At 40.9% G+C, this 27,185-nt stretch overlaps 3 protein-coding genes across 4 annotated transcripts; 2 read left to right on the top strand and 1 right to left on the bottom strand.

Moving 5' to 3' along the window:
• Nucleotides 1-4,721: 4,721 nt before the first annotated feature.
• On the top strand, nucleotides 4,722-8,634 carry acta1b (actin alpha 1, skeletal muscle b). Its single transcript, XM_026170795.1, has 7 exons — nucleotides 4,722-4,804; nucleotides 5,634-5,770; nucleotides 6,274-6,598; nucleotides 6,960-7,121; nucleotides 7,556-7,747; nucleotides 7,865-8,046; nucleotides 8,208-8,634. Exons 2-7 carry the CDS (start codon nucleotides 5,642-5,644, stop codon nucleotides 8,349-8,351), a joined length of 1,134 nt encoding a protein of 377 aa, XP_026026580.1. The 5' UTR covers nucleotides 4,722-4,804; nucleotides 5,634-5,641; the 3' UTR covers nucleotides 8,352-8,634.
• An 87-nt stretch (nucleotides 8,635-8,721) lies between these two features.
• ccsapb (centriole, cilia and spindle-associated protein b) lies at nucleotides 8,722-16,004 on the top strand. Its single transcript, XM_026170811.1, has 5 exons — nucleotides 8,722-9,692; nucleotides 10,590-10,996; nucleotides 11,876-11,935; nucleotides 12,188-12,408; nucleotides 12,490-16,004. Exons 2-5 carry the CDS (start codon nucleotides 10,615-10,617, stop codon nucleotides 12,670-12,672), a joined length of 846 nt encoding a protein of 281 aa, XP_026026596.1. The 5' UTR covers nucleotides 8,722-9,692; nucleotides 10,590-10,614; the 3' UTR covers nucleotides 12,673-16,004.
• Nucleotides 16,005-16,751: 747 nt separating this feature from the next.
• rab4a (RAB4a, member RAS oncogene family) lies at nucleotides 16,752-27,185 on the bottom strand. 2 transcript variants are annotated; one of them, XM_026170835.1, is made up of 8 exons: nucleotides 26,999-27,185; nucleotides 24,856-24,936; nucleotides 22,722-22,836; nucleotides 21,994-22,056; nucleotides 21,601-21,755; nucleotides 21,379-21,474; nucleotides 20,915-21,060; nucleotides 16,752-19,618 (listed from the first exon to the last, which is right to left on the bottom strand). In XM_026170835.1, exons 1-7 carry the CDS (start codon nucleotides 27,012-27,014, stop codon nucleotides 20,945-20,947), a joined length of 642 nt encoding a protein of 213 aa, XP_026026620.1. In that variant the 5' UTR covers nucleotides 27,015-27,185; the 3' UTR covers nucleotides 16,752-19,618; nucleotides 20,915-20,944. The 2 variants fall into 2 exon arrangements, with proteins under 2 accessions (XP_026026620.1, XP_026026609.1); XM_026170824.1 differs by lacking the exon at nucleotides 26,999-27,185 and adding an exon at nucleotides 25,423-25,491.

The raw sequence follows: 27,185 nt of genomic DNA, 5'->3' as shown, positions 1-27,185 counted from the left end.
CTCAAATATACATCAGGCAAAACTGCAACATAAAGATGGCCTTTTTGGCTCCCAGAAACAAATCTAAACAAAACCACATGCGTAGCATAGAGGAGAGAAGGGACATATTTTAAACAATCAGCCACGTGGTGACAGGTGTGCTTCCTCTTAAGCCCCGCGTCACACGGGTTGCCCACCTCCAAACCAAACCGAGAGAGTTGAATGAGTTGAATGGTCATCACACTAGTATTTAAACAGTTTACAAAGAAGCTGTTACACTCCCACTCTTCAATTGACTTTCCACTACAGTTCCAGCAGAAACCATGTGATGATGAATCAAGCAGTCCCAGCTGCTCTGCCGTTCTGTCATTATATCACATTTGTTCATCCATATTACATAAGTATCTGGATGATTACATTTTCAGCCTCAATTCAAGGAGTTTAATAAAAGTGTTGCACTAACTTGCAATGTAATATCCATGGGAAATAATTCTGTAGTTATCCACTATAGGTGCCTCTCAGGGCTTTTGGTGTTGCTGACTGAGAAGTGCTTTTATTCTTGAATGTATCCGGTCCGTGATTTGACCACTGTTAAAGTCTCTCTGATTGGTTTATTTTGGTTAATGATGAGCTCCTTCATTTGCACTGACATCACTTCACTTCATATTGAGAGTTCAGGTGAACAGCCTCTATATTGTTAACACTTGGGGGGGGGGAAATCCAGATGTTTTATCAGCTAAATTTGTCATGAAAAAACTCAGTTGTCCAACTACTTTGTGCAAAACGTCAGTAATTCTCCTCATGTTCATTGACCTAACCGCGTTTCAGTGCGTGCCTGTGCAGTGTTTCAGGCTCTCACTAGGTGGCACTGCTGCTTCATACACTGAGCTACCTTCCTGCTGTGAGGCTCTCACTTCAGGTTTCTGGTTCAGTCCTTCATACCAGACTGAAACCTCATGGTTGTGATATGATTAATGTGTATTCAGCTGCTGGTAGGTTGTGATGACAGTGCTGTGAGCTTTGCTGCAAATAGACTGTTGTCCCATCTGCTGGCACACAGACAGGTCGTGGCATTGAAGGGATGCAGTCGATATATTTATCCTTGTAAAACGTTTGTTACACCTGGGGGGGGGCAGCTTAAAAGTCCATGAAGATGAATCAAGTCTTTAAAATTTGAAATTTGTCAGTTCTGCTTTGTAAATGACAGGTTTTATAGCACATCCACACAAGACTGAACCACACTGAAAACATCTGGAATAAAACAATGATTTGATGAATAGTTTTATTAATTCTTGACCTTAGTGACCAAATAATGCTGTAAAAAAGACTATCTAATTTAAAGTCTAAATATCTGATCTTGGAATATTTCTGACATATTGCTCAAGACTTTGATGTCTTGCTGCTTCCATTAGTTGGCATTCAGCTTAAGACTATAGACTTTGGGTTCTCCCCTGCACCAGACCAGGTCTCCAATTCCAGCTCCATGTGCTGCAGCTCCCCTCACCGATCCCCACGTGACTACACTGAGCTATTTGAGGAACGCCAAGAAAAGAGGTCCTGACCCTTCTTGGCCTTACACAGCAGCATTCAAAGTCTTTATTTGTCACTTGGAAACACCACACAGAGCCTTACATTGCTAAAAAACAAACAAACAGGAATATAACTATATAATATATAATAATAAATATAACTAAATAACCAGAATAATTTACGTTGCGTTTTGAATCTCAGTCATGCCAAAGCACCATATGGAGGAATCTCAGGAGAATTTCTACAGTCACATAAAGCAGAGAAGACTCAATATAATTTTGAGAAATCCACCGAATAGGTAGCCATGCATCAACCTCTGCCTGTCTTTGGCATGTCACACCGCCCATCATCTTCCATAACACTGCCCACATGGTGACATTTTACCATCTTCATGTTATGCTCACCCCGAGCACTGGAGGGTGATTCCATGAGCTGATTGAATCAAAATGAAGAGAAACAAGAGCTGATAAAGGAGCTGATATTTTATGGTTGTGTTCGATTTTTACCTGTCCACTTACAACATCCTCAGTATCCTCAGCCACTCCTCACAGCAGCAAAATGGACAGCAAGTTCATTTAAATCTCCAACATCAAGTCCTGCCTATTCGCTCTTAAAATAAAGAAAGATCTACTGTACATGTCGAGCATGCTGCCACACTTTAAAAGGTAGCACGCTCATGTACAGCAAGAGTATTGGTTCCAGCTACTGAATGCCTGAGCTTGTGCTATTCTTACACGTTCCCTGTCACTCTCGCCCTCTGTGCTCCCATGATAGTCCTGAAACTTTCAGCTGAAGAAAGCCTCACTAGAAAAGTTGCAGGTAGGCAGCCACAGAGACTGAGGGAGCTTTTACAAAGAAAATACCCTTTTCCTTCAGCCTATTCACGTCTAAAAAGTGTCCAAAATGCTCTCTGTCACCAAACTACATCTAATTTTCAAAACACACAAACCCCCCAAAATATTCTACCCTTTCCAAAGTCTCTGTCTCTCTTCAGCTGCCTCGGTCACACATCTTCCGACCAACTGCACTCATCTTTTCTGCCACCTGCTGCACACACCCTTTCATCTCCATCTTCCTCCTCCCTCTATGCTCCAGGCTTGCTCTCTCTAATCTCCTCCCCCTCGGCCCCTCTGACCTCCTCTTGCGCGTCTCCCTCTTGCGCTCCCCAACAACTGCCCGTCCCTTTACATTTTAGGTGTTTCACTGGCCCCCGGATCCAAAATGGTTCACAGCAAGTGCATAAAAGTAGCTCAACCTTGCTCTGCAGCTCCTCCACCCCTTCAGCCCCCCCACACACACGCAAACACATTCCCTAATCCACATTCTCTACTTTCGGCCTGTACCCAAGGAGGCCCTGCTCATTTGCTCTCATCCACCAAGGCATCCAAGATTTTGTCAGCCTACCTCCTCTTTTCCTATTTTCATTGACATATCAGTGAGCACAGGTGCTGCAGAAATGCATTTTAAGTTCAGGAAGGAACCACTGAATTACTGAATGCAATTAAAAATTACCTGATTAAGTCCTCTGTTTACACAGGCAATCAATTCATTACCTCCAACCTCTTGCAGGCCATAGTTAGGAGCTGTAATGACAGTCCAGGTTATGTAAGACTATGTGTTGATATTTCTCTCTTCCCATTGAAACCCAGCTCGATAAGTAAAATATAGAGCAACCCCTTTTTATCAGTCAATATGTCCATTATTGATAAATTACCCATCATGATATATTTCAAAATATTTGCAATTAGATGTGTACAAACAGCCACAGTCAACACAAATAATCTACAAAGAAATCCTTGATCTAAGATCTGAATATTAAAAAAATAAATAAATGAATAATTAGTCATGTTAATGCTGTCCTGCTTTCTGTATGCTGCTTTCAGGTAGGAATTCCAGGAGTTGCCAGACCCATTGTGATTTTTTTTCTGTCTGATTGATCAGTTCACCATAAATATGGTTCTCTTCTCTCCTGCTTTAGATCCATCTCTGTTTTTGTTTTGTTTGTTTTTTTGTTTCTACTCTAATCTAATCCTCTCTCACTCCTCCTATGGAGTTATTATAACCACCTTGGCACCTCCTCTTTCATTCCTTTCGGTGTATCCGTCAGTAATACACACTAACATGCATGTACACACACACGCACGCACACACTCTCCATTTGTCACACACGCACCAGCTCCCCTCCTCCATTGGAGTTATAATTAATCCAACTGCTTCACTGACAGAGCAGAGTAGCCCCTTCAGATAAGGTTTCAGCTGCTGGCTACTTCGAACTTAGAGCTCCGTGAATTTGAAGCCACATGGGCTGCAGGATCCGATTTTGAGTTTAATTCATTGCACGTCTTGATACACGATTTAATGCATCTTAATACACGATTTAATGCATCCTAATACATTTGTGGATGCAGTTATAACTGAGAAGGGGGGGGGTTACGTTTGCAATCTCCTAATTCTGATTGGTTCTCTGTACATTGATCAATATGTTTAGTATTTAGTGTTTTAAAAAAAAAAGAGTATATTTAAACTAGCAATCAATGAATAAAAAGTACACTTTTATAGCAACACTGTAAGTTAATTCTACTCTAATTAATGTGATTAATTAGAAATAAAGGGTTAATTCTGACATATGATGGCTGAAATAATGCAGTACATATTTAGCTGTTATATACAGAATTTCCAACTTCAGCTTTTGTCCGTTGACCTTTAATAAACCTGTATTAATTGAGTTATTAATTGGCCCTGTACAGCTCTCTTCCTGGTTGACCTGTCAGTCACTGCTTCAAGCCCTGGCCCTCACCGTGGCCTAAATCTGTTCAGATGAGGGAAGCATATTCCCATTTTAAGGCTGGATGAGGCCTACTAGCAACAAATCTATAACCCTGCTTGGTAGCAATTGGCGTCTCCCCTAGAAACACTCCCCAGTGGTCCGCATGGTCCTTATACGGCCCTCGAGGTGGGACCGCGAGCCTTGATGGGAGGTCAGAGCGACAGTTCCATATATGGCGCGCGCTCTCTCCACGTCGGGGGCGCGCAGCGTCACTTGTGATCCCCTCCTGAAATCCGATTGATGGAGTGCCCTCCTTGCCTTCACGTCGGCACCCCACCTCCACCCACTCCCTAGCCTCGGCCTGTCAGTATCCTAATATGGCAGAGGGCCGGGATAGGGGCCAGTGCTGAGGTTTGTGAATGGTGGACGTTCGGTATAAAAGGTGGACAGGCAGCAGTAAGGACTGTAGCTGGTTCAGCAGCAGCACTGGTTGGGTCGTTCTCTCCGAGCCGCAGACACACCCCTAAGGTAAGACCCTGCTAGGACCTGACACTCCTGAAGCCACTCATCCAGGCTGGGACACTAGACTAAGCCTTAACCGGGGAGCCACTGCAATTACTTAGGGGCAAAAATTAGGAAGGACCACCGGGGACAGGAGGCATAGGACTTGAGGCTGATTTGGGGCAACACGACTGCTGGAGGATAGCTAGACCATAGGAGAGACCTGAAGGAAGAAGAACTGTTTACAGTTGAGGAGGCAGAACACAAACACTGTGCTTGACAGGAGAAGCCTAAACTATCAGATCTGTAATTAAATAGACTAAATAATTGATAAATTGATAGATAGGTAGATAAAACATTTGGACTGAGTTTCTGGTCTGATCTTAAGCTGTTCTACTTTATGACAATTTAAAAACGAGAGAAATTTACCTGAGGGAGGATTGGTGAGACAATGGGAATACTAGGGATTTTGGTTCAACTTTAGCTTATTTTAGAGCCTTGATTTCTTCTAAGATTAAATAAAAAGTAAATCTTAGACAAGTCTGGCCAAATTCCAATAGAAAATTTAAAAATAATATCAGTTACTTTTAATAAGATTTAATTGACGTTTACAAAAGATACTCATCACGCGTTGGTTTGTTAATGCACCATAGATTTATATAGCGCAAGCAGTGGACTTGAACAGGTTCATGCTCCGTGAAATTATTTTTAGTCTTTTTAGCCACACGTAGGATGAGAATACAAAATAATGATAGAGTTAATCAACGCCTTACTGTGTAATTCATTTCTGTCACATACATTATGGATTTGATGTGATTTAAACTCAAATATTTTGTCTTCCTCTCCTCTTTTACAGAAGCCAACATGTGTGACGACGATGAGACTACCGCCCTTGTGTGCGACAACGGCTCCGGCCTGGTGAAGGCTGGCTTCGCCGGAGACGATGCCCCCAGGGCCGTGTTCCCCTCTATCGTCGGCCGTCCCCGCCACCAGGTAAACAGCGAAGAAAATTAACCGATAGACTTGATATTAGCCTGGACTAATTGGCGGCAGTCATTATTTCACACTCACTAATTGTCACACCTCACCCATCACACCGTTCAATATCAAGAAATACAATTAACCTTCCAAAAAATAAATTAAAATCAAAATGCAATAAACAAAAACAATAAATTAACATTTTGGATTGTTAAAACATTTAACATTTATTGCTAAAAATGATTGTAAAAGTTCAGCTGCTTGCGCAGCTGATATCAGCGCAGTCACAATATTTTTGGCTTCTTTTACCTGGAGCAGCCTTTAAATTAGTAACAGATGAAGTGCCAACTTCACAACTGCTCTGTCTGTCTCTGTGACTGATATGTGGCACATTTACGCAATGGTCACTGTGTCTGTCCGAAGACTTTAATCTGTCCAGGAAAGGTCGCACATCTGTATGGATCAGTTGACGTCCCCGGCTAACCTTCCTTTTATCTTCCCCTCTCTCCTCCCTTCAGGGTGTCATGGTCGGTATGGGTCAGAAGGACTCCTACGTCGGTGACGAGGCCCAGAGCAAGAGGGGTATCCTGACTCTGAAGTACCCCATTGAGCACGGCATCATCACCAACTGGGACGATATGGAGAAGATCTGGCACCACACCTTCTACAACGAGCTGAGAGTGGCCCCCGAGGAGCACCCCACCCTGCTCACTGAGGCCCCACTGAACCCCAAGGCCAACAGGGAGAAGATGACCCAGATCATGTTTGAGACCTTCAACGTCCCTGCCATGTATGTGGCCATCCAGGCTGTGCTGTCCCTGTACGCTTCCGGCCGTACCACTGGTAAGACTGACATAAAACAAATAAACAAACATAGCTTACTAAACACATAAAACACATATAGCTAGTTTACCTTATTACTTAATAATATGTTACTGACATAGTCAATCGATCTAACATAAATGACAATAACTATTGAGGGAGCAATTTCACAACAAAACGCTTTTACGCACAACTTTTACGCACACTCGACCAGCCTTTCTGGAACTGTTCATGTAGGTTTATTTGACTTTATCTCGTAAATTCACCCCCAAAGCACCCACTTTACCCATGATTTTACGCACAAAACGTATTTTTTTAACCTTTTTTTTTTTCGTTTTTTGTCGCTCGGACTTTACTAAATTTTCTCCGTGGCTCTCTATAGGTATTGTGCTGGATGCTGGTGATGGTGTGACCCACAACGTCCCAGTCTATGAGGGTTACGCCCTGCCCCACGCCATCATGCGTCTGGACCTGGCTGGTCGCGATCTGACCGACTACCTGATGAAGATCCTGACTGAGCGTGGCTACTCCTTCGTGACCACTGGTGAGCAATTGAACAATAATCAACACGGCCTGAAAGAAAGAGGAAAAAGAAAGAAGGAAACTAACATTTTCTAGCAAGACGTTATCTGGGCGAAGACGAGTCTAAATTGTCAGTTAGCGTTCACTTTTATTAGCAGTGTTTGGGATAATTTGCTATGACATGCTTTGATCAAAGATTTACCCATACAGATAAAAAGGCGCAGCAAATAATTGTCACACTTTGTGAGGCCTATTAATGCCCACATGCGAGCATATTGATACTTAAATGTAAAGATATTGTTTTAAATAGAGTGAAAATAAGATGTGTACATGTTCACAACAGCGAAGAATTTGTGTAGTTTAGCCCATTAAATCCGTGTTATTACGCACATTAGTATTTCACGCTTCACGCTTTTGGCACTCTGAATAATAACTTATCAACTTATAACTCCACAGCCGAGCGTGAGATCGTGCGTGACATCAAGGAGAAGCTGTGCTATGTGGCTCTGGACTTCGAGAACGAGATGGCCACCGCTGCCTCCTCCTCCTCCCTGGAGAAGAGCTACGAGCTTCCCGACGGTCAGGTCATCACCATTGGTAACGAGAGGTTCCGTTGCCCCGAGACCCTCTTCCAGCCTTCCTTCATCGGTACTTCAAAGAATCAGTTCTTTAAAAAAAAAGTTTTTGCCACCAAATAGACTTATGGAGGCTACTGGTACATACCGGGTAATAATTTCTTAACACTTTTTCATCTCATCTGAACAGGTATGGAGTCTGCTGGTATTCATGAGACTGCCTACAACAGCATCATGAAGTGCGATATTGACATCCGTAAGGATCTGTACGCCAACAATGTGCTCTCCGGCGGTACCACCATGTACCCTGGTATTGCTGACCGTATGCAGAAGGAGATCACTGCCCTGGCTCCCAGCACCATGAAGATCAAGGTACTTGAAATTGAACTCAAATCAGAGAAGCAAAAGCTTCAGAGTTTACAAGAAGATTGAAATATTTTATGCATAAATTGGCAAATACGCACCCGATTTCACTGAACACTTGTTTACTTATAGAAACCGGCACTTTACTAATCCACTCTTTCCTCCTCCAGATCATTGCTCCTCCCGAGAGGAAGTACTCCGTCTGGATCGGTGGCTCCATCCTGGCTTCCCTGTCCACCTTCCAGCAGATGTGGATCTCCAAGCAGGAGTACGACGAGGCCGGCCCCAGCATTGTCCACAGGAAGTGCTTCTAAATCCTTCATCTTTTTCTCCAGCTTCTCCATCATCTCAATCATTTTTACCACCAGCCGTCTGGAGATCAAGCAAGGAGGAGGATCGACCTCTGCGGCACGACAACACTCTGCTGTCGATGGACTGTTTGTCCGCGCTGCTGACATTCATATGCATTTTTTAATCCTTTCAAAAATGTGCATATTTTATGGCTGTCTGTTGTCTGTGTTGCACGGAGAAAGGCTGTGAAAACCACCACTGAACCATGCATCCACCAAAAAAACTTTAATAAAAAAATAAGAACAACATGTTGCCCAACACATGTGAATGTAAGTGTATATACATATTGATAATTTATTAAAGTCCATTATTTGGTAACTTTGCCCCTGGTCTTGTTTTTCCGGTATTAGCAGAGGATGACAAACAAAAGCGCAGGGAAATCAGACGATAAATATATTTTTATCTCTTAAAAGATAAATTTGCCATAAGCCAACAATGCAATATTACAGTATTCAACAAATCCTGCAAGAACTGTGGGAAATAAACCGGGATAACCACTAAACAAAACATAGTGCGGCTAATTGTTCCACGAAAGACCAGGTGCAGGGCGCATTCATGGACATCTAAACGCGAGCTGGCACTAATGTCTGGATCATATTTGGATGGACTAGAGGCAGGGGGAGGGGCTGCTAGGTGAAAGAGGTATTGAAGGGCGACGCCTTCGAGCAGTTGCCGACAGTCGGTGTTTGACTTGCCAGGAATGCGCGAAGGCAGCAGCAGCAGCTCAGCCTTTTAGACTGACTGGATTAGTAGCATATCCGACACCTGACACCCTCCCTGCACGACCATAGGAGCTCACCCACCGGCCCCCAGACCATCTTTAGACACAACCAGACTCCGGGTACCGTGGGTCATCTCCGCAGGATTATACCTTATATGCATATAAGCTCACAGGTTATGTAGATGTAGGTTTGGGAGTAGGCTGCAGGCGCGCACATCATTTATAGCACCCGAGTAGCCTATTGTAAGACAACATGTTTCCTGTTTTCCCCCCTACAGAGCACCATTTATCTTAACAAGTTGGCCTAGGTGTAATCACTGAAGCCTAAACGGCTCATACCTTATACGACAAAAACAAACTGTATTTCCATCCTCTTTTGCCATTTTGTACAAGTTCCATGGCCGCACAGACGGCATTCCTGACACCCCGGCGCGGGGCCACCTGTTGCGGGTGTGTTTGGCTTTTTAAAAACGTCTTCAGGTGGGCGGAGCTAAGCTCGGAGACGCAGTCCCGTGTGTGATTACAGCAGCGGCACTGTGAACGCCATCTGTCCTGCTCTGCTTCCGTGAAATCCGACCCCGATGTGAGTATATTTACTGTACGCAAAATTAGACAGTTACAGCCCCGAATTTCTCCGTGCCAGGCGCGCACTGCTGTTGAGTAGTGACGATGGATGGTCTGTGACATTTAACGTTTACTGCGCTTCACCTGCGGGCGCTGACAGGCGATTATCGCTGCCCTGTGTCAGTATTAGCGCCATATGATTAATAATGGAGGTTTATAAATAACACATTTGTCATGAGGAGGTAATAGCTATAAAAGCTACAGGCAATAAATAGCCAGCTCACTGATTCTCAGTTACAGCCTAATGGCGTATGGTACACTTGTGCTTTCTGTACGCAGGTGTTGATTAGCTGGACTACGGAACAGCATTTTTCAGCAGTGAGGACAGGCTTGTAGAGCTGTAGCTGAATGCGTTTCACAGCCTGTCGTGTTTTTTTGTTTCTTGTTTCCTTTTTTCACACTGATTTGTATCCGACCTGTAAATTGGAATACTCAAGAGCAGTTTACACCTCTGCGGCCAATCAGAGGAGAAGGTGGCACTTACGTCATCGCGTTCAGGAACTTTCTGCTCTTAACGATGTAACGGTTTTTACCGGAGGCCATTTAAAAAAACGAAACGCCGATTAAATGAATTAAAAATGGATCATTTACTATGTAATTGTCCCCAGATTTGTCTTTTGTCCTCTTTCCTAACACAAGGAAGCAAACTGCCCCCGCCTGCATCCGCCTTCGACAGGATGTAGGCGGGCTCCTTAGAGGAGGGGGAACCCCTCGTGCTGCTCCGTCATTGGTTTTAACGGCTTCCCCATTATCTTTTAAATGTCTGGCGGTGCTAACAAACACGGAGCTGTGTGTAAAGGGGCGTGGAAGCTGTTTAGGCGTGTTCTGCTTGAGTAACAACAAGCTGTTTTTTCAGTTTATAGAGTTTTCAGAGGAGCAAGATGGTGGCGAAGAGGATCCGCTCGGAGTACATGAAGAAGTTTAAAGATCCCAAATGGGACACGTACACTAAATGTTACGAGGAGATGTTGAAGTACAGGCTGACCCGCAGGCTGCTGGAACACACGCACAACCCCTGGTTCTGGAGCGGCTCCGATACTGACTCGGACTCGGGAGGTAGAAGTCCTCCTATTCCTCCAAGCAAGAACCAGGTACGGGACCAGGAGGATACCGGTGGCCGCGCGGAGGCTGAGCTAGAGGAGTGTGGGGGTGCGAGGACGGACACACAGCAGGAGCAGAGCAGAACCTCGGGGCCCGTACCCAGGCTTCCTATTCAAGAAGAGGAGGAGGATACAGGGCCTGCTGCACAGTCTGCACTTCATGGTAACCTGTATAAAACCCTTAATAACATACTGGGATGTATCATTTTAAATATTATGTATTAAAGCCACCGAAAATATAATAATAATAATAATAAAGATAAGATAAGACTTTATTGATCCCACAACGGGTAAATTTTTGCATCACCTCAGTTCAGGTACAGATATCAGAAGGAAATACAAAAATACAAATAAGTACAATCAATGAAAAAAAGTAAGATAATACACTATATACAATGGTAGCATACACAGTATGTGATTATGGATATGGTTGGAAATATGGAAGACATAAAGTATATAGCTTGATATAGCTATTGTACCACTACTATTCCTATTTATAGACATGTACACACACACATGTAGACACTAAATATACATATGTATACATATACATACATATATACCTGCAAATGTCCATACACATGGAAGGTCCATTATGCATGAAGTGGTGACCGTGGATGTTCACAGTGTCCAGTGACTTATGACATTGTGATTGAGGAGTTATAGAGTCTAACTGCTGTTGGGATAAATGATCGGCGAAAGCGCTCCTTCCTGCAGCGAGGGTGTTTCAGTCTGTGACTAAAGGAGCTGCTCAGCCCACTCAAATACTCATGCAGTGGGTGATGTGGGTTGTTCATAATAATAATAATAATAATAATAATAATAATAGTAATAATAATAATAATAGTAATAATAATGTTCCCGGAAAAATTCTTAAGTCTTTGACTCAAAGCTTTTGGTTGTCAAGTTTATTCTCCAAATTTGAGCCCTCTTGTCCAGCTCCTTTATTTCTTTTTCATTCAGTTGCCCTATTACTGCATTGTAGGGATACATGCTTGATACTTTACTGTAACTTACGATTTTCTTTGCTCTTTTGGCCCAGCATCTGATGCTATGAGGGAGACAAAGGTACTACAAGAGGAGCAGAGAGCCAGCAACAGAGGTAATAAGTAATTAACAGTTGCTGAGTCAATTAAAAATAAATAAATAAATGAAAAAGCCTTATAATAAACACTGTTAATGAAATGATGAACTGAAAGTTGATTAAAGTTAAATCAATTTGTATTTTGCTTTTAGCAAACAACTCTCTGTTATAAGCAACGTCCATAGATAGTTTATAGTGCCTCTGGTTTATTTTGTGAGTTCCTCTTCCATGTTGGTGGTGCTTTAGCCCGTTTGCTTCTTCTGTTTATAGAGAGAGACTCTGAAGGACCCCGACCACAGCAGAGTAAACCCTCAAAGTCCTTGAGGCAACCCCGGCGATCACAGCGGGTCAGGCCTGCACCATCTCGACTGCCCAGAGAGGACAGTAAGGAGAGCAGACATCCTTTCGCCTTGTATGGGTCGGGGGAGAAAGATGCAGACACTGCAGGAAGGAAGACGCACAACGTCGGCCCAGTGGCTTCGACTAATGAGGTTATTTTACTGTCATAGTGGATTTGTTGACAGGTACATACAGAAGCTTGTTGTTACATTGGATTTTTGTTTACCTGATAGATCTATGAATCAGCTCTGCGTGCTAAGACCAGGCGGGAGGTGGAGCGTCATATCCAGACTCAGCGGTCTGAGCGGCGGAGAGCCAAGTCTGCTGACCTGGACAAGGCCAGAAAAGTGGTCCAACCTGAGTTCAACCCCTGGCTAACTGAGTACATGCGTTGCTTTTCGGCTCGCTCGCGATAGGACACAAACCGGAAAAAAGACCCTCTACATCAGGATGACTCTAGACAACAAACACAAAACTGAAGCCATCACTGCCTCTCACCTCTAAAGTTTAAACTTCAAGTGGCCGAGTAGGACTATATTTATACTGGGATTACTTTAATGTTCCCTACTATGAATTTGATAGTTACTTCATCTAGAGTTTTCTGCAGTTCCTTTTTTAAATGTTCTTTTCCCCTAAATTTTAGAGTTAAAATTGGCATGCTGTAAAACAAACATACCTCAAGGTTTAAAATGAATCTTTTTTTCCCCTAGTATTATTGAAACAAAGAAAATAGTTTTAATAGAAGTAACAGACAGACAATAAGGTCTGTTTTTTGCATAAACAATGCAAAAGAGCATAAAAAGCATTATTGAATGATATTAGAGCACAAGCACTAACAGAGCCCTTTAAAAAAAAAAAGAGTTCTTGCATATAATATAATAGGGTCATAAATGACCACACTTGGTCATTTTAGTGGCTAAAGGAGCATGGTCACTTGAGGGTTAAACACCGACACATGTAAATGATAACATGAAATGGATTCAAACAGATTCTCAGGATGGAAGCTGACTTTCCTTCAATGTTAAGTTTCACTGTGTGGCTTATTCCTCCATGTTTCTATAAACCGCTTTTACTAAGACAGTACAATAATATGTATTTTACAGAGTAAGATACTTTATAACAAATGTAAAAATAATGGATACGTCTGTAATACACAAGTTTAGTTGAGGATGAGGAGTCCCAAACGTATGTCAAAGCCATACTTTGATGCAGCCCCTTTAAATACATGCTGTATAAGATGTACCCATATTTTTATACATAGATCTCAAACTACAGTGGGACATGTCGAAAAGATAGAGCCTTGTTCTTCTGAGGTAAAGTGAACAATGGTGTGAACGTATATAATAATACGTCATTTCCTGTGTGCGCACACAGACACACAAATTTATGCCAAGAACTCGGAGTAGTTTAATCAGATGAAAGTTTTATTTCAAATTCACTTGACTTTTAATGTGTATATTTTCCTATTTGTGCAGAGTACAGCTGAGTACACTTAATTGATGTATAGATATATTGATATGTAAGAGTGGATTTTTAATGCTGGGAGCTGCTTCACGTTTGTGTCCCTCCTGATGGTTCAGACGTGGTTGTTAGGTAGTGACTCACTTTATGCTGACAGTGAAAATCACACGTGTTTTGTGACATTGCATTTTCAAGTATTTTCATGAACTCTGATGCGTTAGTGACTTAAAGTGGTTTTATAACTGATAGCATTGCTTTGTTCTTAATCATTTTGGTGCTAAGGTCTCAACGGTATTGTGGATACTGCGGACTTTCCTTCATACATCCACACACGCAAGTAGCAGCAGCATCAGAGAGAGTTGAACACACTGCAGTTTTTTTGTTTTAAAAGCACAGGTAAATAGAAAAAACACAAGCAGATTTAGAAACATTCAGAGAAAATAACCAACTACAGAGAAGTGCTGCACAGACAACACCTGAAAGATTTACAGGGGACGCAAAAACGATAGACTGTGTTTGGCTAACGGAGCACAGTCTATCGACTTGCAGCTGACTTGCTGCTGACTTCAATAACTTAAGTCACAAAAACAACAAGCATGTATGGAAGCTGTATGGACAACAAACATTTTTTGGCATCCATGAGTAAAATCTTTGACTAACTTCTGAGAAAATAACTTGAAATTGAAATAAATACATTTTTTACTTACGGCTCAAAACTAGGGTTGTCAACATTAATGCAGATTAATCCGTCATCACACTTAACGCGATTAAAATTTTATGCAATTCACCCATCTGAATTGCAGAATGACTCAAAATCCCTGAAATGTCTCCGTCAATGTATTTCGGGCAGTTTGTCCAAAGTTTGTCCATTCTGACCGCCAAAGATTTTAATCACATTAATCATGATGATGCGTTAATGTTGAGAGTCCTAGTCAAAATGTATGTATGTTTGTTTGTTTTTGGTGTGGTGGCAAAAAAGCTTCCTTATGGTTTGGTTTATCACCTCTTTGTGTCATCTAGAAATATTTCCAGTTTTTGAATAGGCCTTTGTGAGGGTTTGACTAGTACCTATGTAAGCACATACATGAAAGGCAACCAAAATCTGTGTTGTCCTGTTGCTTTCAACAATTTAATATTTGATATTTAGCAAAACTAAATATCAGAATATTTTAATCTACGTGATTTGGCTCCGTTTTAAGCCTCTGTATTTAAAACCTTCTGTCTGATTGAGTGTTGGATTTGCAGTTGATGCGCTGGCAGATGGAAGATACTTAAAAAAATTAATTGCTACTTGCATGCATGTCATTAAACTAGAGCGTGTTGAGCTCCCTTTGGTTTGTTGTTGAGGCCAAACGTCTTTATCGTTATTAATTTAGAGTCAGTTACAGCTTAAATAACCATTAACAGGAAATGCATACAAACACATTATGCTGATGTACTGTTTGGTTTTCAGCCAGTCAAGAAGCGCTTTGATCATTTAATCACTCTGTTGTTTTCATGTAATTAATTTATGAACATTAGACAAAAGTATGTAAACTCAAATAATGACTGTTCAAACCACAAGAAGTCAGATCTAGTAATGTAACAAAGATAAAATATGTTGGTGTAAATATTTTGCAGATGATAGTTTGGTTAGTGGCCCCGCTTTTACTTTTGTTTTTACTTTTTCACACTTGATTTCTGTGAATGTTGAAACTTTGAGTTCAGTATTACATTAAGATTTGCTTTTAAGTTTTAATGAAATGCAGGTTGGTGCAATATTTTGATGCTTTAAAAGTCGGTTTTGAGCCTTTGTGATTTTAGATGTGATGAACTTTGACAATCTCAAAAAACAGGAGGGAAGCAGGACGATACATTCCTTACTTCTTTGTTAGTTATTGGGACAAAGCTTTATAGTCGACTTAGACTGTTTAGACGTGTACCTCTAGTCAGGAGATATTTTACTCACTATGTGTTTTTCTTAGGTTTACATGATAATGTGTGGCAGAAATCCACCAAGCCAAAACATTCCTGACACGTTACTCATTCACGCTTCACAGTGCAGGATGATGTTAGTGAAAAATGAGTTTCACGTGATTGTGAAGGCACTTGCATGACAAATAACTGATGTACTTGGTCTAGTTTACTAACAACAGATGTAACAACTGTAAAACTGCTTAATTCTGTACATTCTTTGTTTACATATTGAGCTTTGAACAAGCTTCATTGTCATAATTAAAGGATTTAAAACAGGTGGGCTTACGTGGTGTTACGCTGAGCTTTTAATAAAATACATTTACATCTGTGATTATTCTCAAGACTTATTTAATATTAACAGGCTATTTTCATTGTCTTAATCCTGATTCTTGCAGTGACATGGTGTGGTCTCTCAGTACATTATCAAGCACCTGCTGTATACTGAAATAAGTCTGTTTACACTAAGTTTTTGTACAATAAATTTAGCATATTTAATAAGGCCATGTACAATTTTAAAGGTCCTGCAAATATATATATATATAAATACATTTTCAAGGCTTTTATTACCATTTGGGTTAGGTGGATCGCATGAAAGATCTGTTTTACCTACTGTTTGATAACCAGGCTCATCTCCTAGCTTTGCTCTGGACATACTCTATCTCATCTGATTTCAGAAGCTAAGCAGGCTTTTCAACATTGACACTAGACATCTAAAGTTCCATAAGTGGTCAAGAAGATTAGAGGACTGCTATTGAAATGCAGTAAATATGCACATGCAGTACTGTACATTACAGCTGTGAAACTGAGAAACTTCACTGGTGTTCACACGTTCTATATCATTGTTGCAACATTTCAGATTAAATCCAAAACAAGTTTGTCAAAGTGGGAACGTTTTTCATACTTGATTGATTTTATATTGAATGACCCTTTACTGAATCTATGACTGTTGCAAATAAAAGGAATCCTCTGATTTTACGTTTGACTATACTCCATCCATCAGAGCTCACAGAGCTCATTGAAATGGTTTCTGCTTGGTCAAAGATTGTAGGTAAAAAAGTCTCGTTTAGTGAAGACAATGCTGGATTTGTAGTAGTATTTATTTTAAAAACATATGCCTTTATCATACATAATAAATTATAAATCTATGATATTCATAATGACAGGAAAAAAGGACACACATAAATACAAACAAATGACCTGATGAGAAAAACACATGATAGAGAACAACCAAAGCCACCATCAGATATCAAACACCGAAGGATGGGAAACATTTGAAGTGTCTGATTCAAAATCTGCGTTTTAAAATGGCTAATATCATCTAAAGCGGGGAAGGTGAACGTATGGCCCGGGGGCCAGAGAAGGCCCCTCGTATGGCTTTGGAAAATGTGAAATCTTCACAAGGGCATAAACTTTGGACTCTCTTATTATTGTTAGATTCCATCACATAACAGAAAACCTTTTTTCCATGCTTCCTTATAGAAATTAAAACATATCGTAAGTTAACAGAAAATGTCTGTTTTTTTTAATTAAATGATAAGTAGATAACTGGGAGGTAATGAACTGCCAGTGGTTTTCCTGTAATTTACACCTTTATTTTTTCAACTGTAAGCCTATATGTTATTAGTCGATAGTTTTACTGGTCTGACCTAATTGATATCAAATTGAGCTATATGTGGCCCAAAATGTAAAATGGGTTTGATACCCCTGATCTAAAGTATATCTGAGCTGATGCGACGCGTGAATGCTCTGATGCAAAACACGCCTCATAATAGTTTCCTCCGACTTAACACGGTCAAAGTTAACAACAGGAGATAACAAGGAGTAAAGCACACACTGGATAAGCCTCAAACCATCGTTAAAACTTAAAAACCAACAAGTTAGTATGACCCCACATCTGGCAGCAGTCAGCACTCATGTAAACAGGCAACATTTATGTACGACAGGTCAGTCATTAGACTTGAGTGGAAAACTTTGGATAAAGAAAGTTTTACACCAACATTTTAGTCAGTTGCGGTTGCTGACTTGTGAATTCAAAGATGTACCTTCATTTAACACAAATGAAAGCCCAGTGTCTACACAGAACATGTCAGGCTACCTCTGTTTATTATCTGTGAGCTTGTCAAAAAAACCCCAAAAACAACAAATAAAAATTTGTTTCAGAATCTTTCCCCTCATAATTCATAATAAAATCTGAATCAGCTTGTCCTGTTTAACAAAAAAAATAAAAATACTGAGTACTGCCCATCACTAGTATCCTGCTACAAGTTGCCAGTGTATAGTTGCTTCAAATGATAATGATGCAGTGGAGCACGAAGCAGATGCTGAATATGATATCTATTATAATATACACGTAATATCTCTTCATAATGAAATACTCTGATATTTTGTTTGAGAAAACATGCGTCAAACTATTTACAGAAACACTGTACAGGTACAGGGATGCTTTAGGGGAGAGGAGGAGAGAAAAAGGGGGATGTAAAAGTGTGTGTGTATTTCCTGCAATATCATATCAATATTAAGGTGTTGCCCTGGGACCATCACTGTTACTGATTAGTCATGCTTTTTAATAGAGAAATAACATCGTTAAAGACTCTGTTTTAGGAAAAGATCCATGTTTCTGCTAATTTTAATAAAATACGGTATTTTTCCCCTTTCTCAAAACACATTTTTACAATGAAAATGTAACAGGTCATGGAAGTACAAATATTTCCATGTTTGCTTTTGCTTGAAAGAAACAAATTAAGTGTTTCTCATCCACTCATTTCCTGCTGAAGGCCATGAGAGCAGCAGTGTAAGCAGAGATGCCTAGACCTCCCTGTTCCCAGCATCCACAGTTTTTAATGGTCCAGCTGAGAGATGCAATCTCAACAGCTTGTCTGACAACAGCCCATAGGACATGCATCAAACACCTCAACATGGAGGAGCAGTGTTTCTACTGACTGAGATCCTTACTCTATCTCTAACAGACCCCATACACTACAGCTGGGGATTGTTCGTCCACTAATTCTTTAGTTCAACACCCGCAGCTTGTGGCCACAGGTGAGGACAGGTAGATTAATCTGCTTCAGTCTCAGCTGAGAGCGGGTAATTCACCCTTTTACAGCCTGGGGTCTGATCTGAGGGTGCCAATTCTCATCCCATCCACTTCAACACTCAGATTTGAGCCATTCATCCACCACAACCTCATCTTTTTTTCCTCCTGTGACATCAAACCCATGACATCACATCCTATGCATAATTATTCAGTTGCAATGATGGTCTGGATATTTTAAGAAGAATACAAACAGTGATATCAGGTGAAGAAAGGGAGTGGAGGTGGCACACAAGAAGTGCAAACTGCACAGCTACACAGGATACTGTTAGTGGTGTGTTTGCAAATGCAAGCATGGAGTTAGCAGATAATTAGAGCAAGAGAAGCAGAAGACCTGTGGAAGGGAAGGGACTTAAATTAGCATGTGGTCGAAGGAATATTTCCACAAGACGAGAAATTTTTTTTTCTGAGAAAATCAGTGCACTAAGTATCAAACTGGAGCCAGGGGGCAGTTAGTTTAGCTCAATCTAAAGGTCTGTGGAGCTTGCTCCAAAAATCTGTATTTAGTATGTCTGTTTAAGTAGCTGGAGGGTCGACTGGGAAATCTAAAATGTGGTAATCTGGGTTGGCAGGTGTGTGGACGAGAGAAGTGTTGGGGGTGGTCTTGGTTGGAGGGACAGTTTGGTCCAATAGAAGAGCAGACTGTTGGCTGATCTCTGGTTACCTTGGAGATCTTTAAGTTCTGGGAGGGGGCGTGACAGGGAAGTCTTTTGAGCTATCTGCATGGCAACAAGGTTCTGAGGGGTCCGTGCAAAGGTTAGGGGTCAAAGGTCGGGGAGAAGTCACCAGCGTAGCGATCTGAACCCCACGTTATCAGGTCTCACATGGCTGTTTTTCTCCTGGTCTTCACAAACCTGCATATAAAACACACAGATGTTGCAGAAATATACAAAAGCTTATCAATATCAGGCTGTCCACCCAGTAATTAACAAATTTCCCTCTTGTGGGACTAATAAAGGTTAATAAAGGTTATCTTAATCATCTCTCATCATTATGAAGCAAGAAAGAATTACAGAGCTTTGACCAACTAGCTATTACAAAAAAAATTGAATCTGCCACTGAAAAAAAAAACCATTACGTCTAAATTGAATTAAGGTTATTCTCTCAAATTATTTTTTGACTCATTGTAAAACACCAGCAGTTCCAGAAAAAGAGGCTCCAGTAACTTTAAAGACCCAGCAGAGCAGAACCACAAGACTCAGTGATCGTTTCTCCCTGGAGTCTCTTCAGCTCTGGTGATCCTCAGCTACAATCCACCGCACACAATCTGACACTTGGAAACTGACTTGTCATTTACACTGTAAATATACTTCTTGCTCTTGTTTCTGTCGCTCTTGATGTGTTTTATCCTCATTGGCCTGAACAGGGACCAAAAATAAAAACTGTAATTCCACTTCATGTAAATACATGTGCTGGAATGAGAATTAAAAAAAAAAAAAAAAACAAGAAAACTTGAATCATTAAACATTTCCACTTACTCGAGAGTCATAGATGAGATCATCACAATTAATCAAGCTATTTTAAATATCTTCCGCTGGTCTGGTTTTTAGCGCCCTGAGGAGTGCTTACTGGACTTCATGTAGGAATCAGCAAAACTGCTTCATAGTGTTCTGATGCTAATAATAATAATAATAACAACAACAATAACAATAACAACAACAACAACAATAATAATAATATCTAGGCAAAAGCAATAATCTGACATGTAAACAGGGAAAACTGTCAGACTGCAGCTGGAACTGTGGTGTAATGACTTTCTATCAGCGATCAGGCATCAGTGCAGCCAAAGTCTGGTGCAAATAGTTATGGACACCAGAATTTCTACGTTCATCTTATTGTGTAATATGTAGGTAATAACATACATCCACCTTTTACTTTATGCCACTATTTAATGATTACAGCCTTCATGATTACTGTCTTGGACAATCATAATGAAGGCTTCCTTTCAAATGATGGGTGGATCAAGTGCGCAGAAGCAAAAATGGGCACTGACTAAATATAGAATTACTGAGTCTGCACATCTGAGAGACACTGCGGGGAGCAGAAGGCATAATTTCAGCTTCTAAACACAGGTTCTCCTTATTTGAAAGCCCTCAGACACCTTTTCATTTTAATGCTGTGTAGACAGTACAGACTCAGGACCCCCTCACCTCGTCTGTATGTGTTACAGGACACGTCCACTAGCAGCCGCATTCTTGGGTGCCCTGTGGCTGAGCACGACGAGGAGAGCGAAGCTGTCGTAAAGCAGCGTCGCCGTATTGGATACCTGAGCCCATCCTTTCTGGATCCAGCTCCCCTGAAACACAAGAGATCACATGAGTGAACAGTCAGCGAGATAACCAACTTACACCTATTGTGCTTAGTTTACTGACAGTTAAGAAAAGGCTTTAATCATCTATATAAGTTTGCAAAAGGCTTTTGTTAAAGTTCGATTCTTCCTGGAACAATGCTGTAGGCCAGCTAGTTGATGGGTTAGCTGTCTGGGCTTCTGAATGATATAAAAATATTTTGTTTCTGACTGAGGTAGTGGTGTTAAGAGGTATACAGAATCATGTGGTTTGACAGAATAAGCGCTGGGGCACACACAGGTAAGGGTGTTGACTACAGCTCATACCTGACTCTATCTTGTTGAGGATTTTCCGAGCACACTGGACAAAGGCCTCTTCGACGTTCTCCCCTGTTAGAGCGCTGGTTTCCAGGAACATCAGTTCTGTTACATCAGTTTACAATGAACACATTATAATAAATAACAATTCAATAATTCTTTGAAGTTGATGGTCTACACATCTAACAACAACAACAGGAATCGTTCCCAATAATCAGCTGCTGGTCTTACCGTTCTCCTGAGCGAAGCGGGAAGCCTCCAGAAAGGTGACCTCCCTGTCAGCATCCAGGTCCTTCTTGTTCCCACACAGGATTATGACGATGTTCTGACTCGCCAGCATCCTCGCGTCACTCAGCCATGTGGTCAGAGCGTTGTACGTCTCTCGACTGCAACAAAAAATAATAATAAAAAGGATGGCAGGTAATGACATGTTACAGTTTGGAATAGATGTGGAAGCTAATTAGAAAACAAAAATAAATTAGAGGCTTGAAACACAGAGCCTATCATATTTCTCAGTTTGTGCATCCTCAATTCCTTTTAGTCTTAGGCAAGAGGGTGGAGAGAGGAGAGGAGGAGGAACAAATTAGAGAAATGTGAAAAGTCTAGCATCACATTGTGTGATACCTGGTGATGTCATAGACCAGCAGGGCTCCTGCTGCTCCTCTGTAGTAGCTCCTGGTCACAGACCTAACACACAGACACACACAGATTAGTAGACATACATTGAGAACAATCAGGAAGTATACAGTACATTCCCCCTGAAGAAAAGAAAAAACATCAATGCATGTGTGAAAAACCATTTAACTCCTGAACTTTGTAGAGACCTACTTAAATGTCTGCTGCAGTTTAATCAGGTTGGTCTTTAACTTGCTAGCTCTACAGTCCACGTGAGCTGGATTGTGGCAATGCACAGACAGACCTAACCGTCTGGGGCATGCATCACTAGTGAGTGGGTGTCATGTTTGCTGCTCAGTGCACCCTCTGTTCAGACAGCTGCATTTAGCCAGGACAAAACAACAGAACCAATTCCTGGCGTGTGCTACCTCAAAAAAAAAAAAAAAAAGCAATTCTGGAAAATATCTTCACCAGATTCGCCTTAAATTGTTATAGCAGCTATAGCAGAAAATTGAATAAATAAAATAATCAGAAGCAACAAAACTATTCCTGTTTTACTCAGGACATCAATTAGGCAGCCGAGTTTAATAACAGCTTTTTGAGCTCTCCGTTACCTTCCAAAACTCCTGTGTCTGTTACTCTGGTCTTTAAGCTATAGTACTGCTAGCTGAATGTCTGCAGCATAACAGAGATGACTTGTGTGCCAAGTGCATATTCACGTTGGGCTTTTTTCCTACCTGAACCTCTCTTGTCCTGCGGTGTCCCAAATCTGAAGCTTGACCATTTTGTTGACCACGCTGATGATCTTAGAGCCAAACTCGACTCCGATTGTGTGGTTAGATTCATCCTTGACTAGAAAAAAAAAAAAAAAACATAAAACATGTAAATGCATTAATATTATTAAATAAGGGGGATTAATAGGGATGATATGATTATCACTGTGTGGCTGTAAGGAAAACAACTGTTGCTTCTGCACTTCAATGAAAAATAAGCCAATTTCAGCATGTGTAGATGAGACAATGATTTTCTTTGAAGTTTTTCTCCTGAAGTCTGGTTGTAGGTTTTGGTTTCACCCTTAAAAAACAGAACCAATCATAAAAATCACACATTTAGAAGTTGTTTTTTCATAAATGTATCCCTTCATGCCTTAAAATGTGGTTCAACCTGGTGTAAAATGTGATGTAGCTTGATGTCACTCACACTTTTGCCTCCTTTCGCATCTGTGAATATGAAATTTCATTCCAATCTCTACTGACACCCACTCCTCCCCTGCTGCTGTGCAGTTCCAGTAAATCGGTTCACCTCTGACTCTGCTCACACACTAACACTGCTCTACTTTACACAATGGCAAGTTGACACTGGAGTATTTGAGCTCTACATGTTTGAACTGGAAAGTCATTCTGAAGAAAAACAAGGGGAAATTGACCACATGTCAATATATCAGATTGGCTCAGACTGGCAAATTTCACATACACTATATTGCCGATAGCATTCACTCCCCCATCACAATCATTGAATGTAGGTGTTTCAGTCATTTCAAATCCCACTGGTGTATAAATATCAAGCACCTATGCCTGCAGACTGCTTCTACACACATTTGTAAAAATGGGTTGATCTCAGGAGCTCACTGAATTCCAGCGTGGTACTGTGATAGGATGCCACCTGCCCAACAAGTCCAGTCTGAAATTTTCTCACTACTAAATTTTACACAGTCAACTGTTAGTTGTATTATAACAAAGTGGAAGCATTTAAGAACGACAGCAACTCACACACACAGTGTCTAGAAATAAAAAAGTCAATTTTGTCAATCACTGCAGACCTCCAAACTACATGTGGCCTTTAGATCAGCTCAAGGACAGTGCATAGATAGCTTCATGGCCACACAGCTGCATCCAAGCGATGCATCACCAAACACAACTTAAAGCGTCGGTTGCAGTGGTGTAAAGAGCACACTGCCACTGGACACTAGAGCAGTGGACAAGTATGAGTTTGGTGGTTGCCAAGAGAACAGCACTTGTCTGACTGCAAACTCTTAATGCTTCAGCATATCAAGACACTTTGGACCATTTCATGATCCCTATTTTGTGGAAACAGTTTGGGGATAGCCCCTTCCTGCTCCAACATGACTGCACATGTTTACTTACAAAGTAAGGTCCATAAATGATTAAGTTTGGCATGGAAGCATTTGACTGGCCTGTAGAGTCTTGACCTCAACCCAACAGAGCACCTTTAGGATGAATTAGAGCAGAGACTGCAAGCCAGGCCTCCTCAAACCACATAAGTGTCTGACTTCACAAATGCACTTCTGGAAGAATGATCAGAAATTCCCATGAACACACACCTAGATCTTGTGGAAGAGATCTGGAGCTGTTATAGCTGCAAAGGGTGGGCTGACATATTAAACGCAATGGATTAAGAATGGGATGAGACTCAAGTTTATATGAGTGTGAAGGTGGACGAGCAAATAGTTTTGTCATTACAGTGGATCATCCTCAACAATATTAGAAATGTAAATGCTTTTCTTATCTAACACAACCCCCTTTCCAGCGTGTCAGCTCTGAGAAGCTTAGCTTTAACCCAAAGTTAACAGGACAGATTTCTTAGTTTTGCCTATAAAACTCAGAATGCAAGTATAAATGCACACAGTTAAATCCATGGATTAAGAATGCAGTCATATCCATTAATTTCACTGCTTATTTCACTCATGAAATATTGACTTAAAATGTTGAAATCTTGATTTCCATCCTAGGAATCTTTAACATGTGGAAATTACTGGCATATTTACTGTCTCATTTGCCTGAAGAAATTCCCTGATGTAGTGCTGTAGTTTGCAGTAAACAGTCAGGAGTGTAATGGATCTTTCAGACTTACACCTCTTCTCTATGAACTGGTGCAGAAGACAGGATTTTCCCGTTCCAGCATTCCCAATCACCAGGAATTTAAAGAGGAAATCTGCAAAGGGAAAAGCAAGGACACACATTACATCAGTTGGGCTATTATTATCAGACTATATGAAACTAGTTGCTATAGACGGTAGCTAAAACGACAGGAAATTACAAGAAAAATGTGGGAAAAGCTCAGTTACTGTAGTCTTAGTTTGGTATATCCAGCTCGTTTTTCTTGTCAATTTAGTTTCATTTCCACAGTGAGTTTGCTCGTTTCATTTTAGTGTTTAGCTTCAGTGCTAGCTTTCTTATTTATTGTAATCTGGGTTGTGCTTTTCAGGGGTTCAGAACAGATATTATAATACAAACACAGGCAGTTAGCTCACAGTCATTCCAAGCCTTAATAACCAAATGTACCAAGGCCTAATGAAGCTACATGTGACAACAAACTAAATAAGTTTAGTTTAATTAGTCAATGTCATGTCAGTTAGTCCATCTTTAAAAAACAGTTTTATTTTTTTAGTTTAGTTTTAGTGAACTGTAATAACTTGACCTGAGAGATAAAACTCATCCTTCAGTTGATCCATCTACAAACTCAGTTGTTCTTAAGGAAAGGAAACAGGGAGAAAAGGTTGAGGTATGCCAAATTACACAAGAACTGGAGTGAAACTCAGTGGCAGTTTGGGATCATCCTGATAGAAATCAGAAATAAAGGCAGTCAAAATCCAATGAAGAGCTTTGAATGTCCTTTGAGAAGTCCAGTGAACAATTCCTGAAGACTACTTAAAGAAATTACAAAAACCTGTCTAACAGAGTTCAGGCTGTGCTGAAGAATACCAAATCCTGACTTTCACACTCATTACAAACTCTGTTTTTGCCTTATATTCTGTATTTCCATATATTTTTGCATGTTTCAAAGAAAGTGCTGCACCTATTTCTTATTTTCCTTGCAAAATATAAACAAATGAGGGTGTGGCTCAAGTTCCGTAAACATGACCTTTCAAAATATTCTAGAGAAATCAGAAACTGTAGCTTCATATATTTTGTAGCTCATTTAAATTTAGTTTTCCCCCCACTTGAGTGGTGAGAGTTACCGTCACTGTTATGAAGTCCAGTAAATCCAGTAATCTCTGCAGTAGCCTTGCAAACACCCACATTTACCAGCATATACTCCTGTAGTATTATTATAGCTAAAGAGGACAAGTACATTTTTTCATACGAGACAGAAAAGAATCACCTGCGATAAAATACAATGCAAAAATCAAGGTGCAGACAAATCATATCACCACATCACCACAGTCCAGCACAGACTAAATTGTGGATTACAGAATGATTTTAAGAGTAGTAAACTAGAAATTTGATTTTTGTCTTTAATTTTCTTGGCAGGTGTTCTAAATGGGTTTCAGATATATAACTGTGACAAACTGTGCACATCGGCTCCCAAAATCAATTTATCAGTCAGGCTCAAGCATATGCTGCACAATACTGTGATGCTTTGGCCATAATAAACTGATGTTTAACAACAAACAGCGCATGGCTTTACTTGCTTGATTTTATAGCTTTCAAATATTGATATAGGTATCATCCTAATGAAAAACAAACAAAAAATTAAGTACCCCCCCCTCACAAAGAAAATATTGTGGAGGCTTTGATGTAGGCAAACAAAAACTACAGTCAGCTGTTCTGTGCAGCGGAGGAATTTCTCCACTATTAAACCACTAAACTAGCAAAATAATCATTATTTTGGTGTAAAATGGTCAAGCTAAGAAAACAATGCCTCATATATGACTGTAATGTTGCAGCTCAGTCAGATATTACAGCTGCACCAAGCCCCAGCCAGGTGTCAGCTTCCCTTGTCTTTTACGATACCCTCCGGGGAGCTTTGTAACCTTGTACCGTGGGTACGTTTTTTGCACACGGCGACACTAAACTCTGCTGTACAGCCTTTGTGGGTTTCCTTACGCTGACGAGGCAACTTTTAAGGCCAGCAGCCTTCAGCGGCGGCTCGGTTAGCCTGTCAGCTATCTGTTTACGATGAGAAAAAGCTCTCTGGGCACACCTGCCCCATCCCATCTCTGAGGCTACGGGAGGATGATAACGGTGGCCACAGGTCAAAAGTGCTATCTTACCGTACGACTCCGACATCGCCAGTGTGGCGGTTTGACAGCAATAAAGAAGGGAGGGAGAAATGGGAGTTGACAGATGGTTAGCTAGCTAAATAAAAGGAAAATACTCCTGTTGGTGATTTCCGCGGAGTCCAGCTGATTTTCCCCTCCGACTTCCCGTACGCGGTTTGTTTCAAAATAAAAGCCGTCT

Source organism: Astatotilapia calliptera, chromosome 1, assembly GCF_900246225.1.
Source record: "Astatotilapia calliptera chromosome 1, fAstCal1.2, whole genome shotgun sequence".
Taxonomy (NCBI): domain Eukaryota; kingdom Metazoa; phylum Chordata; class Actinopteri; order Cichliformes; family Cichlidae; genus Astatotilapia; species Astatotilapia calliptera.
The sequence above is the reverse complement of the archived record's forward strand: the minus strand, read 5'-3'. Positions and strand labels throughout refer to the sequence as shown.